General features: G+C 40.6%; 2 protein-coding genes across 2 annotated transcripts in view; one reads left to right on the top strand and one right to left on the bottom strand.

Moving 5' to 3' along the window:
* Window positions 1-237: 237 nt before the first annotated feature.
* Window positions 238-13,257, bottom strand: ubiad1 (UbiA prenyltransferase domain containing 1). Its single transcript, XM_078425150.1, has 2 exons — window positions 12,643-13,257; window positions 238-7,252 (listed from the first exon to the last, which is right to left on the bottom strand). Exons 1-2 carry the CDS (start codon window positions 13,181-13,183, stop codon window positions 6,768-6,770), a joined length of 1,026 nt encoding a protein of 341 aa, XP_078281276.1. The 5' UTR covers window positions 13,184-13,257; the 3' UTR covers window positions 238-6,767.
* A 299-nt stretch (window positions 13,258-13,556) lies between these two features.
* The window catches only part of mtor (mechanistic target of rapamycin kinase), a 234,675-nt gene continuing 231,050 nt past the window's right edge, over window positions 13,557-17,181 (top strand). The window contains exon 1 of the mRNA XM_078425527.1: window positions 13,557-13,860. The gene's annotated coding sequence lies outside the window, so the exon portion shown is untranslated. The remainder of the gene's footprint in view (window positions 13,861-17,181) is intronic.

The following is a 17,181-nucleotide window of genomic DNA, read 5'->3' as shown; positions in this document are numbered from 1 at the left end:
GCCATGATTGAATGGCAGAGTAGACTTGATGGGCTGAATGGCCTAAATCTGCTCCTCTCACTTATGAATTTATAGTTTAATCTGAGTGAGTGTGATCATTCCCAGGATGATACCTAAAGCTGGCACCTAATGCTAAGAGTAGAAAAGCACAACCATTTGAATCAGAATGTAGTAAATCCAAGAGGCAATTTATTAGAATAGTCAAGGATTTACTATAAATATGTACAATTTTGTTGACATTAAGAAAACACTATACATTATTGCAATAGATGTTTTTTGTCCGAGTGATACAGTATTAATAAAATCTATAAACAAATCTCAGCATACTGTTTTATAACATAGAAACTCATACCTCACTCAATATAAAATTTGCATTGTACAAAACAGTATAAAGACTTCGGATTTCTACCAAAGTGATACCGATTCAGGTTATTCATGGACTGAAAAGTAGACATCTTTTTTAAATAGCAACATATATCCAGCTGATTTTGGAGATTTGTTTCTTTTCCAATGTTGGCTGTGGCATTTGCTCATTCCCACAAAAGATGTTCCTGGAGCTTTCTCAGTGATTTTTCTCTATACAATGGAGGGTGGCCAGGTTTACCTTTAGTGTATAGGAAGGAACTACAGATGCCATTTTAAACCAAAGCTAGACACAAAATGCTTGAGTAACTCAGCGGGACAGGCAGCATCTCTGGAGAGAAGGAATGGGCGGCTTCTCGGGCAGAGACCCTTCTTCAGACTGATCTGCATTGCTGCAAAGTTAGGAATCAAATTTCCAATAAGTATAAAGTGTAATGGAAATGGGCACAGTATTGTGGTTGTTAGGTGTATTTTCAAGTTAAGTGTATTTTGAACATCGAATCAATGTATTTATAAGATTTGTGATGGAATTTAATGCCCAGTGTGATGAGTTTTAATTACCCAGAGACAAATGCTCTATGAACCTTTTTATTTTTAAAGTTCCACATCTGAGTTTAATTGGCATATAGTGCAGAACTGACAAAAATGTAATTCTGCTGAAGCTAAGTTGGTATGCACCTAAAATATTTTTTCCACACTTGCAATTTTTCCCTATTTTTCGTTTAACACTTGATAGCATTTCTAAAACAACATTGTTGAAATTGATAGGGTGGCTCCACAGTGGGTGTAGAAGGAAATCCCTTGGAACACAGAGTACATGTCGCAAGAAAATCTGTCACCAGCCTCTTGCCAGGTGCACCTGGTTGTATATCCTGAGGGTTGATCAGGCTCTGATCTTCTCCAGCATCTCAGATCCCCATACACCCAATTCCTCAGGGGATTTGCTCCCAGTCCCTCCCATCACTGCACCATCCATTCTTTAAGCAGCAGCATTTCCCAACAACTAAAGTATGTTTGTATGTTCCCCTTTAGGCCGTGGCTTGTAAAAGGTCACAACGGTCAGCCCAAGTGCTGGCAGCTATGTTCTTGCAATAGATCATGTTGAAAATAGCACACACAGGGAAGCTGACAAATCTGCTCTGGGAACCTCACTTGAAGATTGGGATTTTTTTAATTACGGCATTAAAATGCAGTAAAGCAAACATTAAGATGACTGTCAAGTATTTGTCATGCATGTACTATAATTTCACGATGCAATGTGAAATTTATATCATAAGTAATAACATTGGAAACTCATTATTCAAACAAATTAATTTTATGATACGTACATTCAGTGGGTCTCTACAAATCATTTGAATTTAAAGCTAAAAATCCGCCCTCCAGATAGACATTATTCTTGCAAAAAGGTTGCCAAATATTTCCGTATATCTTTGCAGACTTCATCAAAAATCATAATTTTTTCCCATAATTTAAAAAAGTGCAGGTCATACATCCATGTTAAAAAATCAACATATTTACATCAGCTGATATCTTGCATTGGATGTTTCCCTGTACAGGCAGTTCTGCTGCAATGCGATAGTTGTGTTCCTAAGAAACCCCGCAATGAATGACAATTGTCATTGGGGTAAAGGGGGCCAGGGGCTGCAAAAAAAAGTTATTTTTCCAGCATGATTTTCAAAAGTACAAGGGACTTTTTAAATAGTTTTAAAAAAATCTGTAGGCCAGAAATATACATTGTAAATTGACACTGTTTAATAGAGTATCATTGCAGGAGTGTTAATCTAAATAATCACTTGTCAATTTAAATTGCCACCCGCAGTGAAGTTAACAGATTATGTCCTTAAGTGACAATGCTGTCTAATTACTGACAGGCATGTAAATGGAAATCCTATTCCCCCCCCCATAAACTGTTTTTTCCCCAAGACAAAGTTTTTAATTTTTTTTGTCAATTTTCAAAATAAACTTTTAAATGGCTCACCAGTAATCAATGGAAAGCATGTTATAACAAATTTGCATTATGGAAACAGCATTGTAGCAGAACTACCTGCAATTGGGTATTGGAATAGCACCCCCATTTGAAACCCGTTTGTGAAATCTTTCTCAAATAAAGACCTTCCAAACATGTTCTTCAAATTAATGATGTCTACCTTTCCTGAAGCTGCATCTTGGAATATTGACAAATAATTGTGACAACTCTGTTTGCCCATAAGGTTTCTTTTTTATTCAAATACTAAAAACAATAGAACCTAATCTATTACCCAATTCAGATTTTACTTTGTTGCCTTGTCTGAATAAGTTTCTGTAAAAGCAGCCCAACTAAAAATCCAGCATGTACTTCAAAAAGCGATCAGCCACAGGATTTGGGTTCAATGGGATCACAAATGTCTATTTGAAAATTGATCGTCTGCACCCGACAGCTACATGGCCAAATGTTTTATCTTTACACTGAAAAGATAGCAGCACTTTTTCGAAAATGTGACTTACTCAACTTGCTAAAGGTCCTACTTTGATTGCTTTACTACTTAACATGGCATTGAACATGAGAAAAAGATGTTCTATGAATAAAAAAAAAAGATTTGACGATGGAAGAATGGCTAGAAACACTCAGCAGATGAAGCAGCCTCTGCGGAATGAGACACCATTAATGTTTCATGTCCGGGGCTCTTCTCCAGTTCTTTCCAGACTCTCCAGAGTCCAAGATTACTTCCACAGATGCTGCCTGACCTGCAAGATGTTTGGAAGATGACCTAATCTAAACCGTGGTAGTAATTAGGAAGCGATTCTAGGCTAATGGGGAAGTGGGCAGTTTAAATTATTATAAAAATCCCTATCCAATGATCCCTGTTAAATGTTGAGTATGGTAAAGAACCAGATTAGTGTTGTGGCTTTTAACAGGCAGTGCTTTCTTTGCATTGAGTGTTGAACAATGAAGCCTCTGGTATTCATGGAATTGTATGTACCTTACACGTTTTCAAGTAAACTTGATCTCTGGAAAATTGTCCTTTAAAGAAAGAAATGAGCTGTCTTGCCCCAGGTTGCCCAAAAAAACCACAAGCATGTTTGAACAATTAAAAAGCTTGGCTTTCATCCAAAGAGATAATTTTGAGCAGAGATGAAATACTGGTATACATGTTCACATTATTTGGGAGTACAGGCAACTCACATTTTATGCGGGGATAACATTATTGAAAATAAGCACACAAATCAAAAATGCGTAAACTAAACATTTAAATGTAAACATTTAAACACGTAAATTTGAACACTTCAAAAATAGAGCATGCATATTAGGTTTTTGTATTAATTAACAGCATGTTATTTCAAAAATGCATAACTCAAACAAGCGTAAAACACGAGGTGCCTGTACCATTAGTTAAGTGCTACATATCTCAATAACCTATTTACTGGTCCTAACTGTTTGATTTTTGAAAGTGCCCAAATATGACTCTTCTAGCAAAAAAATATTGTACAGCTAATTCCCAAATGAATAGATGAGGCAAGAAACCAAATATTTAACAGGATTTTGGCTTGTTCTCATCATTAGCCCTATTTTCCAGTTTGGTGAAAGTCAGTAATTTCACTTATTGCAAACGATTTGCAGATAACAAACGACTTTTTGATGGATACAAAGAGACTAACCGCAATATTGAGAAAAAAAACAAACATGCTGGAGGAATTCACTGCATCAGGCAGCATCAGTGTTCGGAAAACACCAGACAACGATTCGGGTCAGGACCGTTCTTTATACTCAATCCCGTCCATTTGCCTCCACTTTTCCTTAATCGTTCTGCTATCAGTTACAAATTCATCATATATCTTTGATAAATTGAACTTAATGCCACCTCTTTGCACAATAAAGCAACAATAAAGAAAAAAATCTCTTGTAATATTAATGAAAGTTCAATTTGATTTGCTATTCCACAAACACAAAAATCTAACATAATGCAAAAGATAGATAAAACTGAAGACTCTTCTTACAGCAGATCCACATGGGTCTAATGTTACTTTCCCAGCAGAATGAGAAGTAGTTACCTCCAATTTTAAATGTCCTTCAAAGACTGACATTCTAAAGAATCTACACTGGAAGATATGGGTTAATTCTCTCTACTGAATAACAGAGTTAGTATATGGCCATTGCTTGGCTCAATAAAGATAATTTCAGACTTGGAAGCTAATTTTTTGCAACCATGCATTCCACAATGTGCACAGCTGGAGATTCATCTGGCACCAAGGAAAATATGTGGGTCAGATGAGTGATCAAAGGCTGACATTTTAAAGCACCTTGAGACTTTCCTTGGTTGGTTCCAGTCTAGGTGAGCCCAGGACTGATCAACTATGGTAGTTCTGAGCAGAGCGCCAGAGAGCTAGGGGTGAAAATAGTAAAGCTTTCAAGGACTTGCCTTAGTGAGGCTCCAATCCAGTTTGTCAATAAAAAATTTACATTGAGAGTTATTAACCATGAGAATACTCAGGACGGATGGACTAATTTCTCCTGGAGACAGGCCACTGGAAGAGAATGACGCGAGTCTGATGATCAATTTGGGTCAGAGGCACAAGCACAACTCAAACCATGAAATGCCCGATTGAATTTTCAGAATATCACAAAAGGACCGAAAATGGCCATGATCACATTTCACTCCATCCATATTTTGTTTTCCAGTGATGGTGCTGAAATAAACAACACATCGTAACCCAATTGCAAAACATGCATTTTCCAATCTCTGCAGAAGAAACATCATCATCCAGGTTTGGAAGGGATATTCATTGATCGAGGGTCTCAAGGACTTAATCTTGGAATCATTCCAAAAGCAGCTAAAGATGACACATTATGATCAGGGCATAAAGATAGGACAGAATTTCCATGGAAAACCAGTAAATCCATTTCCATTTTTTGCAGCTGTTGCAAACCAGTTTCAATTATGTGGGTTTCTTGGAAAACATGAGGCATGTATCATTACGGGAATTTGCTGAGGGCTGAAGAGGGCAATGTACTTATGTTGGACTTTCCACAAGTATTTTTCAAAAGGAAGTATGATTCATCCACAATTCAAACAGTGCCAAGTAGCACTATGGGTGAATGGCTGCTGAGAATTCATTAGTTACACCCAACAACTTTGAGGTATGCAAAGAGGAAAAAAAACATCTATTTATTCTCTTTTGTTCACTGATTTTTTTCAGCATTTGAATTATTTTTAAGCAAAAATACAAAATATTAAATACCGCATCCATCTGAAGGAGACATTTTCTTTTCCAGGTCCAGTTATCTTGCTAATTTGCTTTTTAACAATTTATGCATCACATCTCCAAAATTAAATAAAGCCCAAAAATTAAAACAAAACTCCAATATCATATCATATACATACAGCCGGAAACAGGCCTTTTCGGCCCTCCAAGTCCGTGCCGCCCAGTGATCCCCGTACATTAACACTATCCTACACCCACTAGGGACAATTTTTACATTTACCCAGCCAATTAACCTACATACCTGTACGTCTTTGGAGTGTGGGAGGAAACCGAAGATCTCGGAGTAAACCCACGCAGGTCACGGGGAGAACGTACAAACGTACAAATATGGTTAACAACTCTCATTAATCAGACCCTGAAATTTATCATAAAATAGAAAATAATGGCACTGGAATGCAATTACAATCAAGAAATCAAAATGACTATAAAAGTCAAAATAAATCTAATGCTTCTTAATGTCATTTTTCAATTGGGAGCTAGATTATTACTTCCTAGATCCATTTTTCTCAGTTCCTATAATTTATCTGTGCATCATTTGTGCTGCCAAATATTAATTGTTTAACTTAGATGATCTGGACATGCTGATACATACAATGGGACAAAATTACAATGGCATCAACATTATAGTCATAATATAAAATATGCAATTTAATTTCACATGGCAGGCTATAAATAACATTACAAGCTATGAATGATTTTCACTGGTAACCTTTTAAGAGCTTAAAATAAAGCTCTGAAATTGAAAATTGGACATCACATTTAAACTTATTTTCTGTGATTAAATAAAACTTTGCTTAGGATAAGGCAAATGCTTAAAAAAGCCATTGCAGTACCCAGTTGAAATATAACCATAACACAATGCTAACATTGTGCTTGTTGTTGCAACTTATGCAAAACTAAACAAAATGATTTTCATGACGCCAATACCATTGTTCTAATCCACTTCGTAAATGAGAATGCAACGCATTATCAATTTTTCCCCCCCATATGTGCCTTTGCTCGGCGATAGAAAGTGGCATCGTTTAAAGAAAGAGTTTGCTAACTTTAGCAGGAACAGGGGCTCAGTTAGAACATTATCTTTTCAATGATCACACTTCAAAACAAAAACCAAAGTGGAATCAACTTCAGTTTGGACACTGCCATCTAGAAAGGAGTCCGTGTCTTTAGTTTGGCAAGGTTCCTGGTGGAGCTAACAATATACCAAATACATAGAATAATCCCAGTAAAAAATTCAGTTTTGCAGTCTTCTGGGGAATTTTGGCATACTGCCGGCTTCGAAATTGTCGTTCAAGTGCAAATGCCAAAGGCAGAGTAAAAAGTGGCAATGTGAGGCTGATTGTATAGTGAGTTGCTAAAATACAAAATATAATATAGGGTATAAATATTAGTAGGTTATACACAATGTAAGATAATGTTGGTCCAATAATAATGGCAAAGGTAACTATCCCAGCTTGCTTATCGGACTCCATGTCTCTGGTATTGTTACTGTGCAGGATAGCTTCTGTATTCAGGGCTAAAGGAATTGCATAAAGTAACGGGGAGATGGCCAAGTAACCCACTTGAACAGCATAGGCAAACATCACAGCGAGTGGACCGAAGGTGATCAGAATGATGATATCACCAAGGGCAAAGTATTTAAATCCAATACCTATAGAGGACCAAAAGAAAACACCAATGGTTAGCATATTTGAAATGCAGTAAATAAACACAAAATACATGATTACTGCAAGATAGACACAACAAGCTAGAGTAACTCAGCAGGTCAGACAGCATCTCTGGAGCAAAGGAATAGGTGACATTTTGGGTCGAGACGTTACCTATTCCTTTTCTCCAGAGATGCTGTCTGACCCGCTGAGTTATTCCAGCTTTTTGTGTCTAACTTCGGTTTAAACCAGCATCTGCAGTCCCTTCCTATACATTAGTATTACAAAGTATCTAAAAAACATACTGAAGGCCCTTTTGACCACTTAATTGATGCTCATTCATGCTGAAAGAGGATTGCAAGTGTTTAAGTGCAGAGTTATAGCACCATGCATTCCCACAAAACACAGGTAATTCAACAGACAATTTATCCATTAAATCTCAATGAGGCAAAAATTGGCAAAGCTTTAAGATTGAGGGCAAAGGTCAAGTTGAGGACAAATTTAATAGGTACCCGAGGGCCACACAGAAGGTGGGGGGGGGTGGTATATGGGATCGAGCTGCCAGAGGAAGTAGTGAGGCGCACACAATAAATAGCATTTAAACTATACTTGGACACGTACATGAATGGAAAGATTTAGAGGGACATGGGCCAAACTGAACTAGCTTCAATGGGGCATCTTGGTCGAAATGGACGAGTAGCACCAAGGACTTTCAACTTCAGGCTTAGATGACAAACTTCTGTTAGTTGTGCTACATGCACAAAGCAGTGAGGTGCCATTTAAAGTGCATCTTAATTCTGGTTCAATGAAACCAAATATTAAAAACTTAATTCAACATTTGCACGTTATTGTATTCTACACCTTCTGATTTGCAGTTGTACCTCTCTTAGGAAGTTGAATAATATAGGTCTGTAACTGTGACGTTATAATTATATAATTCTGCTCTAGTCCAGGTATACCACTGATTTTACGGCAACCATGGTTCCGGAGCCTTGCTGGAAACTTGCATTCACCAAGTCCGGCCGTGGAAGTCCCAATTAGGTCGAGACCGTCCGCCACATTTTCGGGGGCAGGCAGTGTGGGGGGGATTTCAAGTGTGCTCTCGTAATTTTGTCCGGATTAAAGAAGGTGCCGCACTACAGTTGCCGGAAATTCAGTGGTATCCCTGTACTTTTGTCTATGCACTACCTGCTGTATCTATGTACAGCTTGACTCTTCTCACGTATAGTATGAATTGACCAGAAATCATGCAAACAGAGCTTTTCACTGTATCTTGGTTCCAAAGCACCCTGCCCTGCATGATCTTGTCCTCTCCATCCCTGCAACCTCCACAAACCCTCAATTATTGATAGACGCAAAAAGCTGGAGTAACTCAGCGGGACAGGCAGTATCTCTGGAGAGAAGGAATGGCTGACTTTTCGGGGTGGACACCCTTCAAACAAGGTGACGCAATTATTGATCCAGTCCTCAATAATTCCCAAATTAAATCCCTCCCAATTATGGAACGATCTATGTTCCCTAGTGCTCTTTCACTCAAAAGTCACCGAAAGGAAGCATGCAGGTACAGCAGGCAGTGAAGAAAGCCAATGGAATGTTGGCCTTCATAACAAGAGGAGTTGAGTATAGGAGCAAAGAGGTCCTTCTTCAGTTGTATAGGGCCCAAGTGAGATCGCACCTGAAGTATTGTGTGCAGTTTTGGTCTCCATATTTGAGGAAGGATATTCTTGCTATTGAGGGCGTGCAGCCTAGGTTTACTAAGTTAATTCCCGGAATGGTGGGACTCTCGTATGTTGAAAGACTGGAGCGACTAGGCTTGTATACACTGGAATTTAGAAGGATGAGAGGGGATCTTATCGAAACATATAAGATTATTAAGGGGTTGGACACATTAGAGGCAGGAAACATGTTCCCAATGTTGGGGGAGTCCAGAACCAGGGGCCACAGTTTAAGAATAAGGGGTAGGCCATTTAGAACAGAGATGAGGAAGTGTTTTTTCAGACAGTGTTGTGAATCTGTGGAATTCTCTGCCTCAGAAGGCAGTGGAGGCCAATTCTCTGAATGCATTCAAGAGAGAGCTCTTAAGGATAGCGGAGTCAGGGGGTATGGGGAGAAGGCAGGAATGGGGAACTGATTGAGAATGATCAGCCATGATCACATTGAGTGGCGGTGCTGAATGGCCTACTCCTGCACCTATTGTCTATTGTCTAAAACAAACTACTTCATACTGTGATATTTGACAATGGAAACACAGTAAGAAGAGCAAAGTTTACAGGAGATGCAGGACAACCCTTTTTTTTTTTACACAGGTTGGTGACCACATAAAATGCACTGCTATGGTTGGAGATGGAGGCAGATACGATAGTAGCATTCAAGAGGCTTTTGGATAGGCACATGGATATACAGGGAATGGAGGGAAATGGATTATGCACAGATAGACAAGAGATAGTCTTGACATTATGCTCGGCACAGACATTGTAGGTCAAAGGCCCTGTTCTTGTACTGTACTATGTTCTAAGAATACTCTCAGACACATTTTAGGAAATTAGTATTGGCACTGGTTTATAATTGTCACATGTACCAAGATACATCGAAAAGCTTTGTGTGGTATCCTGTGAAATCATACACAAGAGTACAATCAAATCACGCACAAGCTCATCAGGTAATGCAAAGTGAAAAAAAAGTGCAGAATACTGTGTTACAGCACTTAATACAGAGAAGGTGCAGATAAAATAAGTGCAAGGCTCTCCATTACACTGCAAATCTACAATAGGGATTAATGAATGTCCACCATTACCACAAATGGTGCCTGACCAACAATGTTACACTCTCGCTCACTCCTAATGTTACTGCAGTTCATACAAATCTCGTAGTTTTGTTTTACTGTTGCTTAATTCTAACCCAAAGGTTTGCTTTACACTAATCAGGGAGCAAATTCCTTTCTAGTGCTGCTAATATTTCTTTGAGTCAATAATGCCACTGGCCCCATTTTTTCTACCAGATTTTCCCCAAAGTAGCAAGTTTTCATTCACACCCTTCAAGTCTGCACTCTGTTATTCCTTGCCTTATGTTGAACTTTGTCTCCAGTAAAGAAGAGGTTGCCATTTTGCTCAGCAGTTCCACGTTGACCCTCATATTTCCCTCAACCTTTGCAGTTTACTTTCTTACAAGCGCCCATCAACGCTGCTTTGATTCTTTTTTTACCATAAACCTACCAAAAGGGATAGATTGTAGTAGCCAATTAACCCATCAGCATATCTTTTGGAAGGAAGACACAAAAAGCTAGAGTAACTCAGCGGGTCAGACAGCATCTCTGGAGAAAAGGAATACGTGACGTTTTGGAGTTGAGACTCTTCTTCAGGCTGAGAGTCAGGGGAATGGGAAACGAGAGATATAGACGGCGATAGAGAGATTAGAACAAATGAATAAACGATATGCAACTGGAGCACCAGAAGTCAGCGCGGTCACAGAAAATGTGGAAACTTCACACAGACACTACTCAAAACTCAGAATTGAATCCAGGTCCCCGGAGTAGTGAGGCAGGGACACTATCTGTTAAATCATTATATTAGTGTAAATGATATGATGTATCTTATGTATGTTTTATATATTTTGTAAATATTATTAAGCAACTAATTAAAAAAGATTAAATACAGTAAACTCCAGTAACTAGACATTCTTGGGACTTTGCTAGTGCTGAGCCAGATTTTTCAGACTATTGGATGGACAAGACCTGTTCCACCTCAGTCATTTCTTCTTTTCCCTGCTTCTGTCAGACAAAAGGTACAGAAGCTTGAAACCAGACTCAGAAATAGTTTACTCCCTGTTATTGAGCTTCCGACAGTTCTTCCAATTGTTAGGGTACTGTCCAATTCACTTTTACCTCAAAGTGGATATTGAACTTTAACTAAAGGAAGTGCACCACTGCAATGCAGAGGACTATATTCTGCACTGTGTATCTTCCTCTTTGCTCTACCTATTGTGTTTGACATAATAGTATTTATGTATAAAATTGTCTGACCGGATTGGGGGGGATGCAAAACAAAACTTTTCACTATACCTTGGTGCATGCGACAGTAATAAACCTAACTCCCCTCCCCCCCATTCATATCAACCCCCTTTTATCTCACTTTCTGTTTACATTATACATTACATATGTTCTCCAGTGAATCTAGCCAGCTGAGTGGCAAGTATACATGTAGGACTGACTCGTGTTGGAGCTGCAAACCTACACATGTTCTTGACCCATCTCTGACCGTAGCCACCCACAGCTTGGACTCTGGTTCCCAGCCACACAACCATTTTATATTCTGACCCACTGGTTTACAATCTGGACTATTAAAAGAAGCAGGTGTCTAACAATTGGGATTGTAAATGATCATGCAACATAATATTACGGTTTCTATGTAATTGTTTTCCAAGGACCAAATGCCAAATAAAGGTTTTTTTCCAATCAAAGCCGTGTCATAATGGTTCATTTCTGCAAATGCTTTTCTACTCTATTCCCCAACATGAGGTGATTAAAACAGAAGTGAAACCAGGTAGGTTTCAAGCCCTAGATTAAAGAAAGAGAGAAAGATGACAAAGTTATTGAGCAAACCCAATCTTTCGAAATAAAATTCAGGTCTGTTAAATAATTAAATTTGAAAAAAGTATTCTACACGAGTCTATAGTACGTGTATGTCTACCACTCCTCAAAACTCGCCAGCTTCGCAAGAGAACGTAAACTGTTGTGCAATGTAAACAAAAAGTGAGAATAAAATGACGATGGTACGAATAACCTCGCCTGAAGAAAGGTTTCCACCTGAAACTTCGCCTATGTTCCCTGGAGAAGCTGCTTGTCCGATTCAGTTACTCCAACACGTTGTATCTCCCTCACTACAAGACCTTTCTGTTTTTACTTTCACTCTCTTTATCGTTTATGTTTTAGTTTTGAAATCATACAAAATTATGTGGGTTTAAATTGCTTTAAGAGAGCAACATCATGAATAACAATCCGGCCGTACAAACTTCATACCGTTACTTTAAAATAAAATGCAATTGGCAAAGTCAAGAAAGTAATACAACGGTTCAAAGAAAACTATAAAGGTGAATGGTTCCTGGTGAAACATGCTCCAGTGGAACTGAAAATAAACTCGGAAAAGTTGAAATGCAGGCAAAACTCAATAGGTTAAGTAGCGTCCGTGTGTAGGGAAATAGCTTTAGGTTCCGATACCCTTCATAAAAACTGGCCAAGGATTTTCGACCTGACGGTTTATCTCTCCACAGGCGCTCGCTGCTTATCCAGCTGAAATGCCCAGCCTTTTATTTCCATTACGGATAACTGGCACCTGCACTTTTATTGGTTTTTGTAATTAAACTGAAATTATGGCAGTTCAGTGATTTCCCTTCCACGTACCTCCAGTGTACAGAAACGAACTGGACAGCCCCCCGAAGAAGATGAGAGCCAAGTGCTCGAGTTTGAGCTTGCACAAGTAATAGAGGGACGAGGCGCAGAGGACGCCCAGGGTGTAGAGGAAGGCTCCGAACCGCACCACGTCCTGCGGCTCCAGGATGCGATCCACCAGCGTGCGGTCGTCGCTCTTCTTGTGATCGATGCCGCGGCTGAAGTCGTAGTAGGTGTTGACCAGGTTGCCGGCTCCGTGCACGGCCAGCACGGCCAGGGCCGCCAGCAGGCAGATGGGCAGGTCGAGGTGGCCCAGGTTCTTGTAGGCCAGCGCCGTGCCCAAGGCCACGGGGGTGAGGGAGGCGCTGAAGCTCCAGGGTCGAAGCGCCAGCATGTAGGCGGCACATTTGTACCTCAGGGTCCGGCCGACAGCGGACGATGGAGTTGCTGCTGCTGTCGCCGCCGTTAGTGGCGGCGGCGGCTCGGCAGCCCCGCCCTGGCCCCTGGAGTCGGCATCCACGTCGATCGGATTGATCGCTCCATTCTGTTTCATCCTCGCTCCCGGGTCCGCGACGCTCCGACCACCGGCAACCGCACGCGCAGCCTGCCCTACCTGGCAACGCCGGACCAGCGCCCGCCGCTCCTGACGTCAGAGCCACCCCCACGTGACCCACGGCCCCAGCCACTGGGCGAATCTGCGCTCCTCCCCACCGTCAGGGAACCGTGCTTTGCGCGCGCGCATCTCTGCTCCACCGCCCAGTGAAGCGTGTACGTACACGCGTGCTGGCGCGCCCTCCTCAGGGAGCAGTATGCGCGCATGCGTGTTAATGCTCCCTGTCAGGGAGCCGTGTAAGCGCACGCGTACGCATGTTCCACCGACCGGCCGGTGGTCCAGCGAGCATGCGCAGTGTCGCTGCAGTTCAGCGGGTGTGCCGCTTGACATCAACAGAATCTCCCTCCCCCTCCGTCCCAGCCCCAAGTCCCAGCTCAGGCATCAGCGCCATTATCTCGGTAACTCCTTCCCTCCATCACCGTTCGGTTCATCGCCGGGCGCCGCACGCAAAGTGGCGATTGGTTCAGCAGCGTGCCAATGCGGGCGGGCGGACGGACAGCGCCGGCGCATCATTGCCCTTGCTCTCAACATGGCGGCCCTGCCTGGGGAAGTCGCGCCGCAAATCAATGTTTTGAAGTGAAGATTTCATGATCTGTTTGTCATAAAACCACAGGAGAGTAAGTATTAATAAAGTACGGTGTTTACATTATCTGTTGTGCTGCTGCAAGCGAGAATTTCATTGTTCCCTTTCGGCGCATATGATAATAAACCACTTTTGATTCTTGACCATGCAAAATACAGATTACCTATCTGTTAATGATATGGTGATTAGGTTAATTAATATTTTATTTCTGATTATCTTGCACAGTTCAATCTAATTGGGGATTTATTATTTATATTTCGGCCTGGTGCGGTATTTTGAACTAATTGGCTATGAAATGCATTCTAGTATATAAAGTATAAATTCTACAATCAGCTGGCAGCTGAATTAGAAAGATGTGGGTTTAAACAAGTTATCCAGATTGGTGTAAAGTACTGAGAGTATGCTACTTTATAGAGATGTGGTTCTTCTGCTTAATTGTCAAAGACTTGAGGTGCTAATACTATCAACATAGAAAATGCTGGAAGTGCATGGTACAGTAAACCCTTTTTATTACAGACCCATTTATAAAGGATTTTGGTTATAGTCGACTGTCTTTTAAGAAGATAGACTCAAAATGTTGCAGTAACGCAGCGGGACAGGCAGCATCTCTGGAGAGAAGGAATGGGTGATGTTTTGGGTCGAGGCACTTCTTCAGAACACAGGCTACATTGAAATTGACAGGGCATTGAAATTGACAGGGCATTGCAATTGACAGGGCATTGAAATTGACAGGGCATTGAAATTGACAGGGCATTGAAATTGACAGGGCATTGAAATTGACAGGGCATTGAAATTGACAGGGCATTGAAATTGACAGGGCAATGAAATTGACAGGGCAATGAAATTGACAGGGCAATGACATTGACAGGGCAATGAAATGAACAGGGCATTGAAATTAACAAGAAATCTCTCCAATTGACACTTAACCACCAAACAATGTGACAAACAGTCTTTAGTATTTTTAGCTTGCAGTAACAAAATACATTTTTCATTATTAAAAATAACTTTATTTATAAAAAGAACATTGCTTCATGGAGTGACCGTTGTTGGAGTGGAGTGAATCCCTTACTCGGTTGCGCAGACAATCGGCAATAAAGGACACCATGTCATCGTCCCGCTCTCCCATGGTCTGGTTATAACGAGGGTTTACTGTATTTGATCTGATAGAAATGTATAAAATCATGACAAGAACAGAAAGGGTGATTGCACAGTCTTAAACATACAGAACGTAGAAAAGTAATGCACAGGAACAAGCCATTTGGCCCACAGTATCTACACCAAACATGATGCCAAGCTAAACTAATCTCAACTGCATGCACATGATCAATACCCCTCCATTCCCTGCACATCCATGTACCCATCTAAAAGCCTCTTAAAAGTCTACGACTGAATCTGCCTCCACTGTCATCCCTGGTAGCAGATTCCAGGCACCCACCAGCTTCTGTAAAAAAAACAAATTGCCCCGCATATGTTCTTTAAACTTTGCCCCTTTCACCTTAAAGCTATGATCTCTAATCTTTGACATTTCCACCCGAGGGTAATGGATATGACTGTTTACCCCATCTTTTCCTCTCATAATTTCATATACTTCTATCAGGTCTCCATTCAGTCTGACATTCCAGAGAAAACAATCCAAGTTTGTCCAAGCTCTCCTCTAGTTAATCGCCTTTAATCTAGGCAGCATTCTGGTAAACTTCTTCTGCACAGTCTCCAAAGCTTCCACATCCTTCCTGTAGTGGTGCAACCTGGATTGTATGCAATACCAATATTCCAATAAAAAGCTGGAAATTACCCCTTTTATTCCTCCTGCCCCCTTCCCCAAGGAATCCCCCTGCTCCCCTTTTTGTTCCATCCATTTGGGCATGCCCTCTTCCAGGCAATCCAACTTGTTCTATTCCCTTGCTCAAGGCTGGGTCCCTTGCCACCCCCTCCAGGGCCTTCTGCCTCTCCTGCTGTCTCTGCTAAATGCGTTTTGGTTTAGTATAAAGACACAGCGCGGAAACAGGCCATGCGGCCCACCGAGTCCACGTCGACCAGCGATCCCTACACACTAACGCTATCCTACACACACTAGGGACAATTTACAATTATACCAAGCCCATTAGCCTACAAACCTGTATATCTTTGTGTTTTAATCTGAGGATTATGATGCTAAAGGCCACAATGAGGCAGAGATCAAATGCACCCACTTGTGGTCTCCTCCTTCCTCACCTCAATAGTGTGACAAAACCTGAGCTTTAGAACCAGTTGCAAAGAGATATGAATATTTTTTAATTTTAAAAACTATTTAAATTTAAATTGATTTCAATTGTTTTGAACATCTGATTATCAGACTCGTTTACCACTATTTGGTTGGTTTGGGGGAATTCAGCATTTTGGGATCTGTTTGCCAGCGGCAGTCTGCTTTGCCTTGCATGACAGTCGCTGGATTTAAACTTTGAATTAGTTGGGAGATACATAGTCATTTAGCTAACTCCAAAGACGTACAGGTATGTAGGTTAATTGACTGGGTAAATGTTTTAAAAAAATTGTCCCTAGTGGGTGTAGGATAGTGTTAATGTGCGGGGATCGCTGGGCGGCGCGGACTTGGTGGGCCGAAAAGGCCTGTTTCCGCGCTGTATATATATGATATGATGATATGATATGATAATGCAGCCACATATAACATATAGGCCTTGAATATAATTTTTGATTGTACCTTGTTTGCTGAATGCTGACGGCACTGTCAGATCATCACCATACGTAGACTGTGTGTTACTAATCTGTTGACTATGTCATGTGATTTGACAGTACTCTGAGATTCAATGCTCCAAAAATATCTCTATTCATTGACTCATTATCTTCTTTTGGAGTTAAGTTTAACCACCTAAGCTTTGTATCAGTAAAATCATTTGTATGTGGTATGTACTTTGCTAAGACTTCGTTTGTGTTGAATATTTAATAGAGGAGGTGCTGCAAAAGACGTTTGTGCTTAAATAGCTGGAATGTTACCGTGCTTGGAGTAGACATCTAACTAGCTGACAGATATCAGGCCTCTGACAGTACATTCTACACTTATTCCATTGCCAGTTTGTAATTTTCAATAGGAAAGTGTGAGATTAGGCAAGCAAATAGGGATCCCGGAGTGATGAATAATCTACATTTACGTTTTGGGTAAGAATATATGTTGATGTGTGTATTTATGTATCAACTTATGCTGTAAAGATATGGGATGAATGTCAGTTTTTGAATTATACGAGTTTCAACGCGAGGTGCCAACTCTCTGTAGTTCAAGGATATATTAACATGACATAGAAGCAGATAATGCTTGTAAAGTTGAGAGCAGGTAGCAACTGTGGAGAGGTAAGTGGTTAAA

The sequence above is a fragment of the Rhinoraja longicauda genome, chromosome 30 (genome assembly GCF_053455715.1).
Source record: "Rhinoraja longicauda isolate Sanriku21f chromosome 30, sRhiLon1.1, whole genome shotgun sequence".
Lineage (NCBI taxonomy): Eukaryota > Metazoa > Chordata > Chondrichthyes > Rajiformes > Arhynchobatidae > Rhinoraja > Rhinoraja longicauda.
The sequence above is the reverse complement of the archived record's forward strand: the minus strand, read 5'-3'. Positions and strand labels throughout refer to the sequence as shown.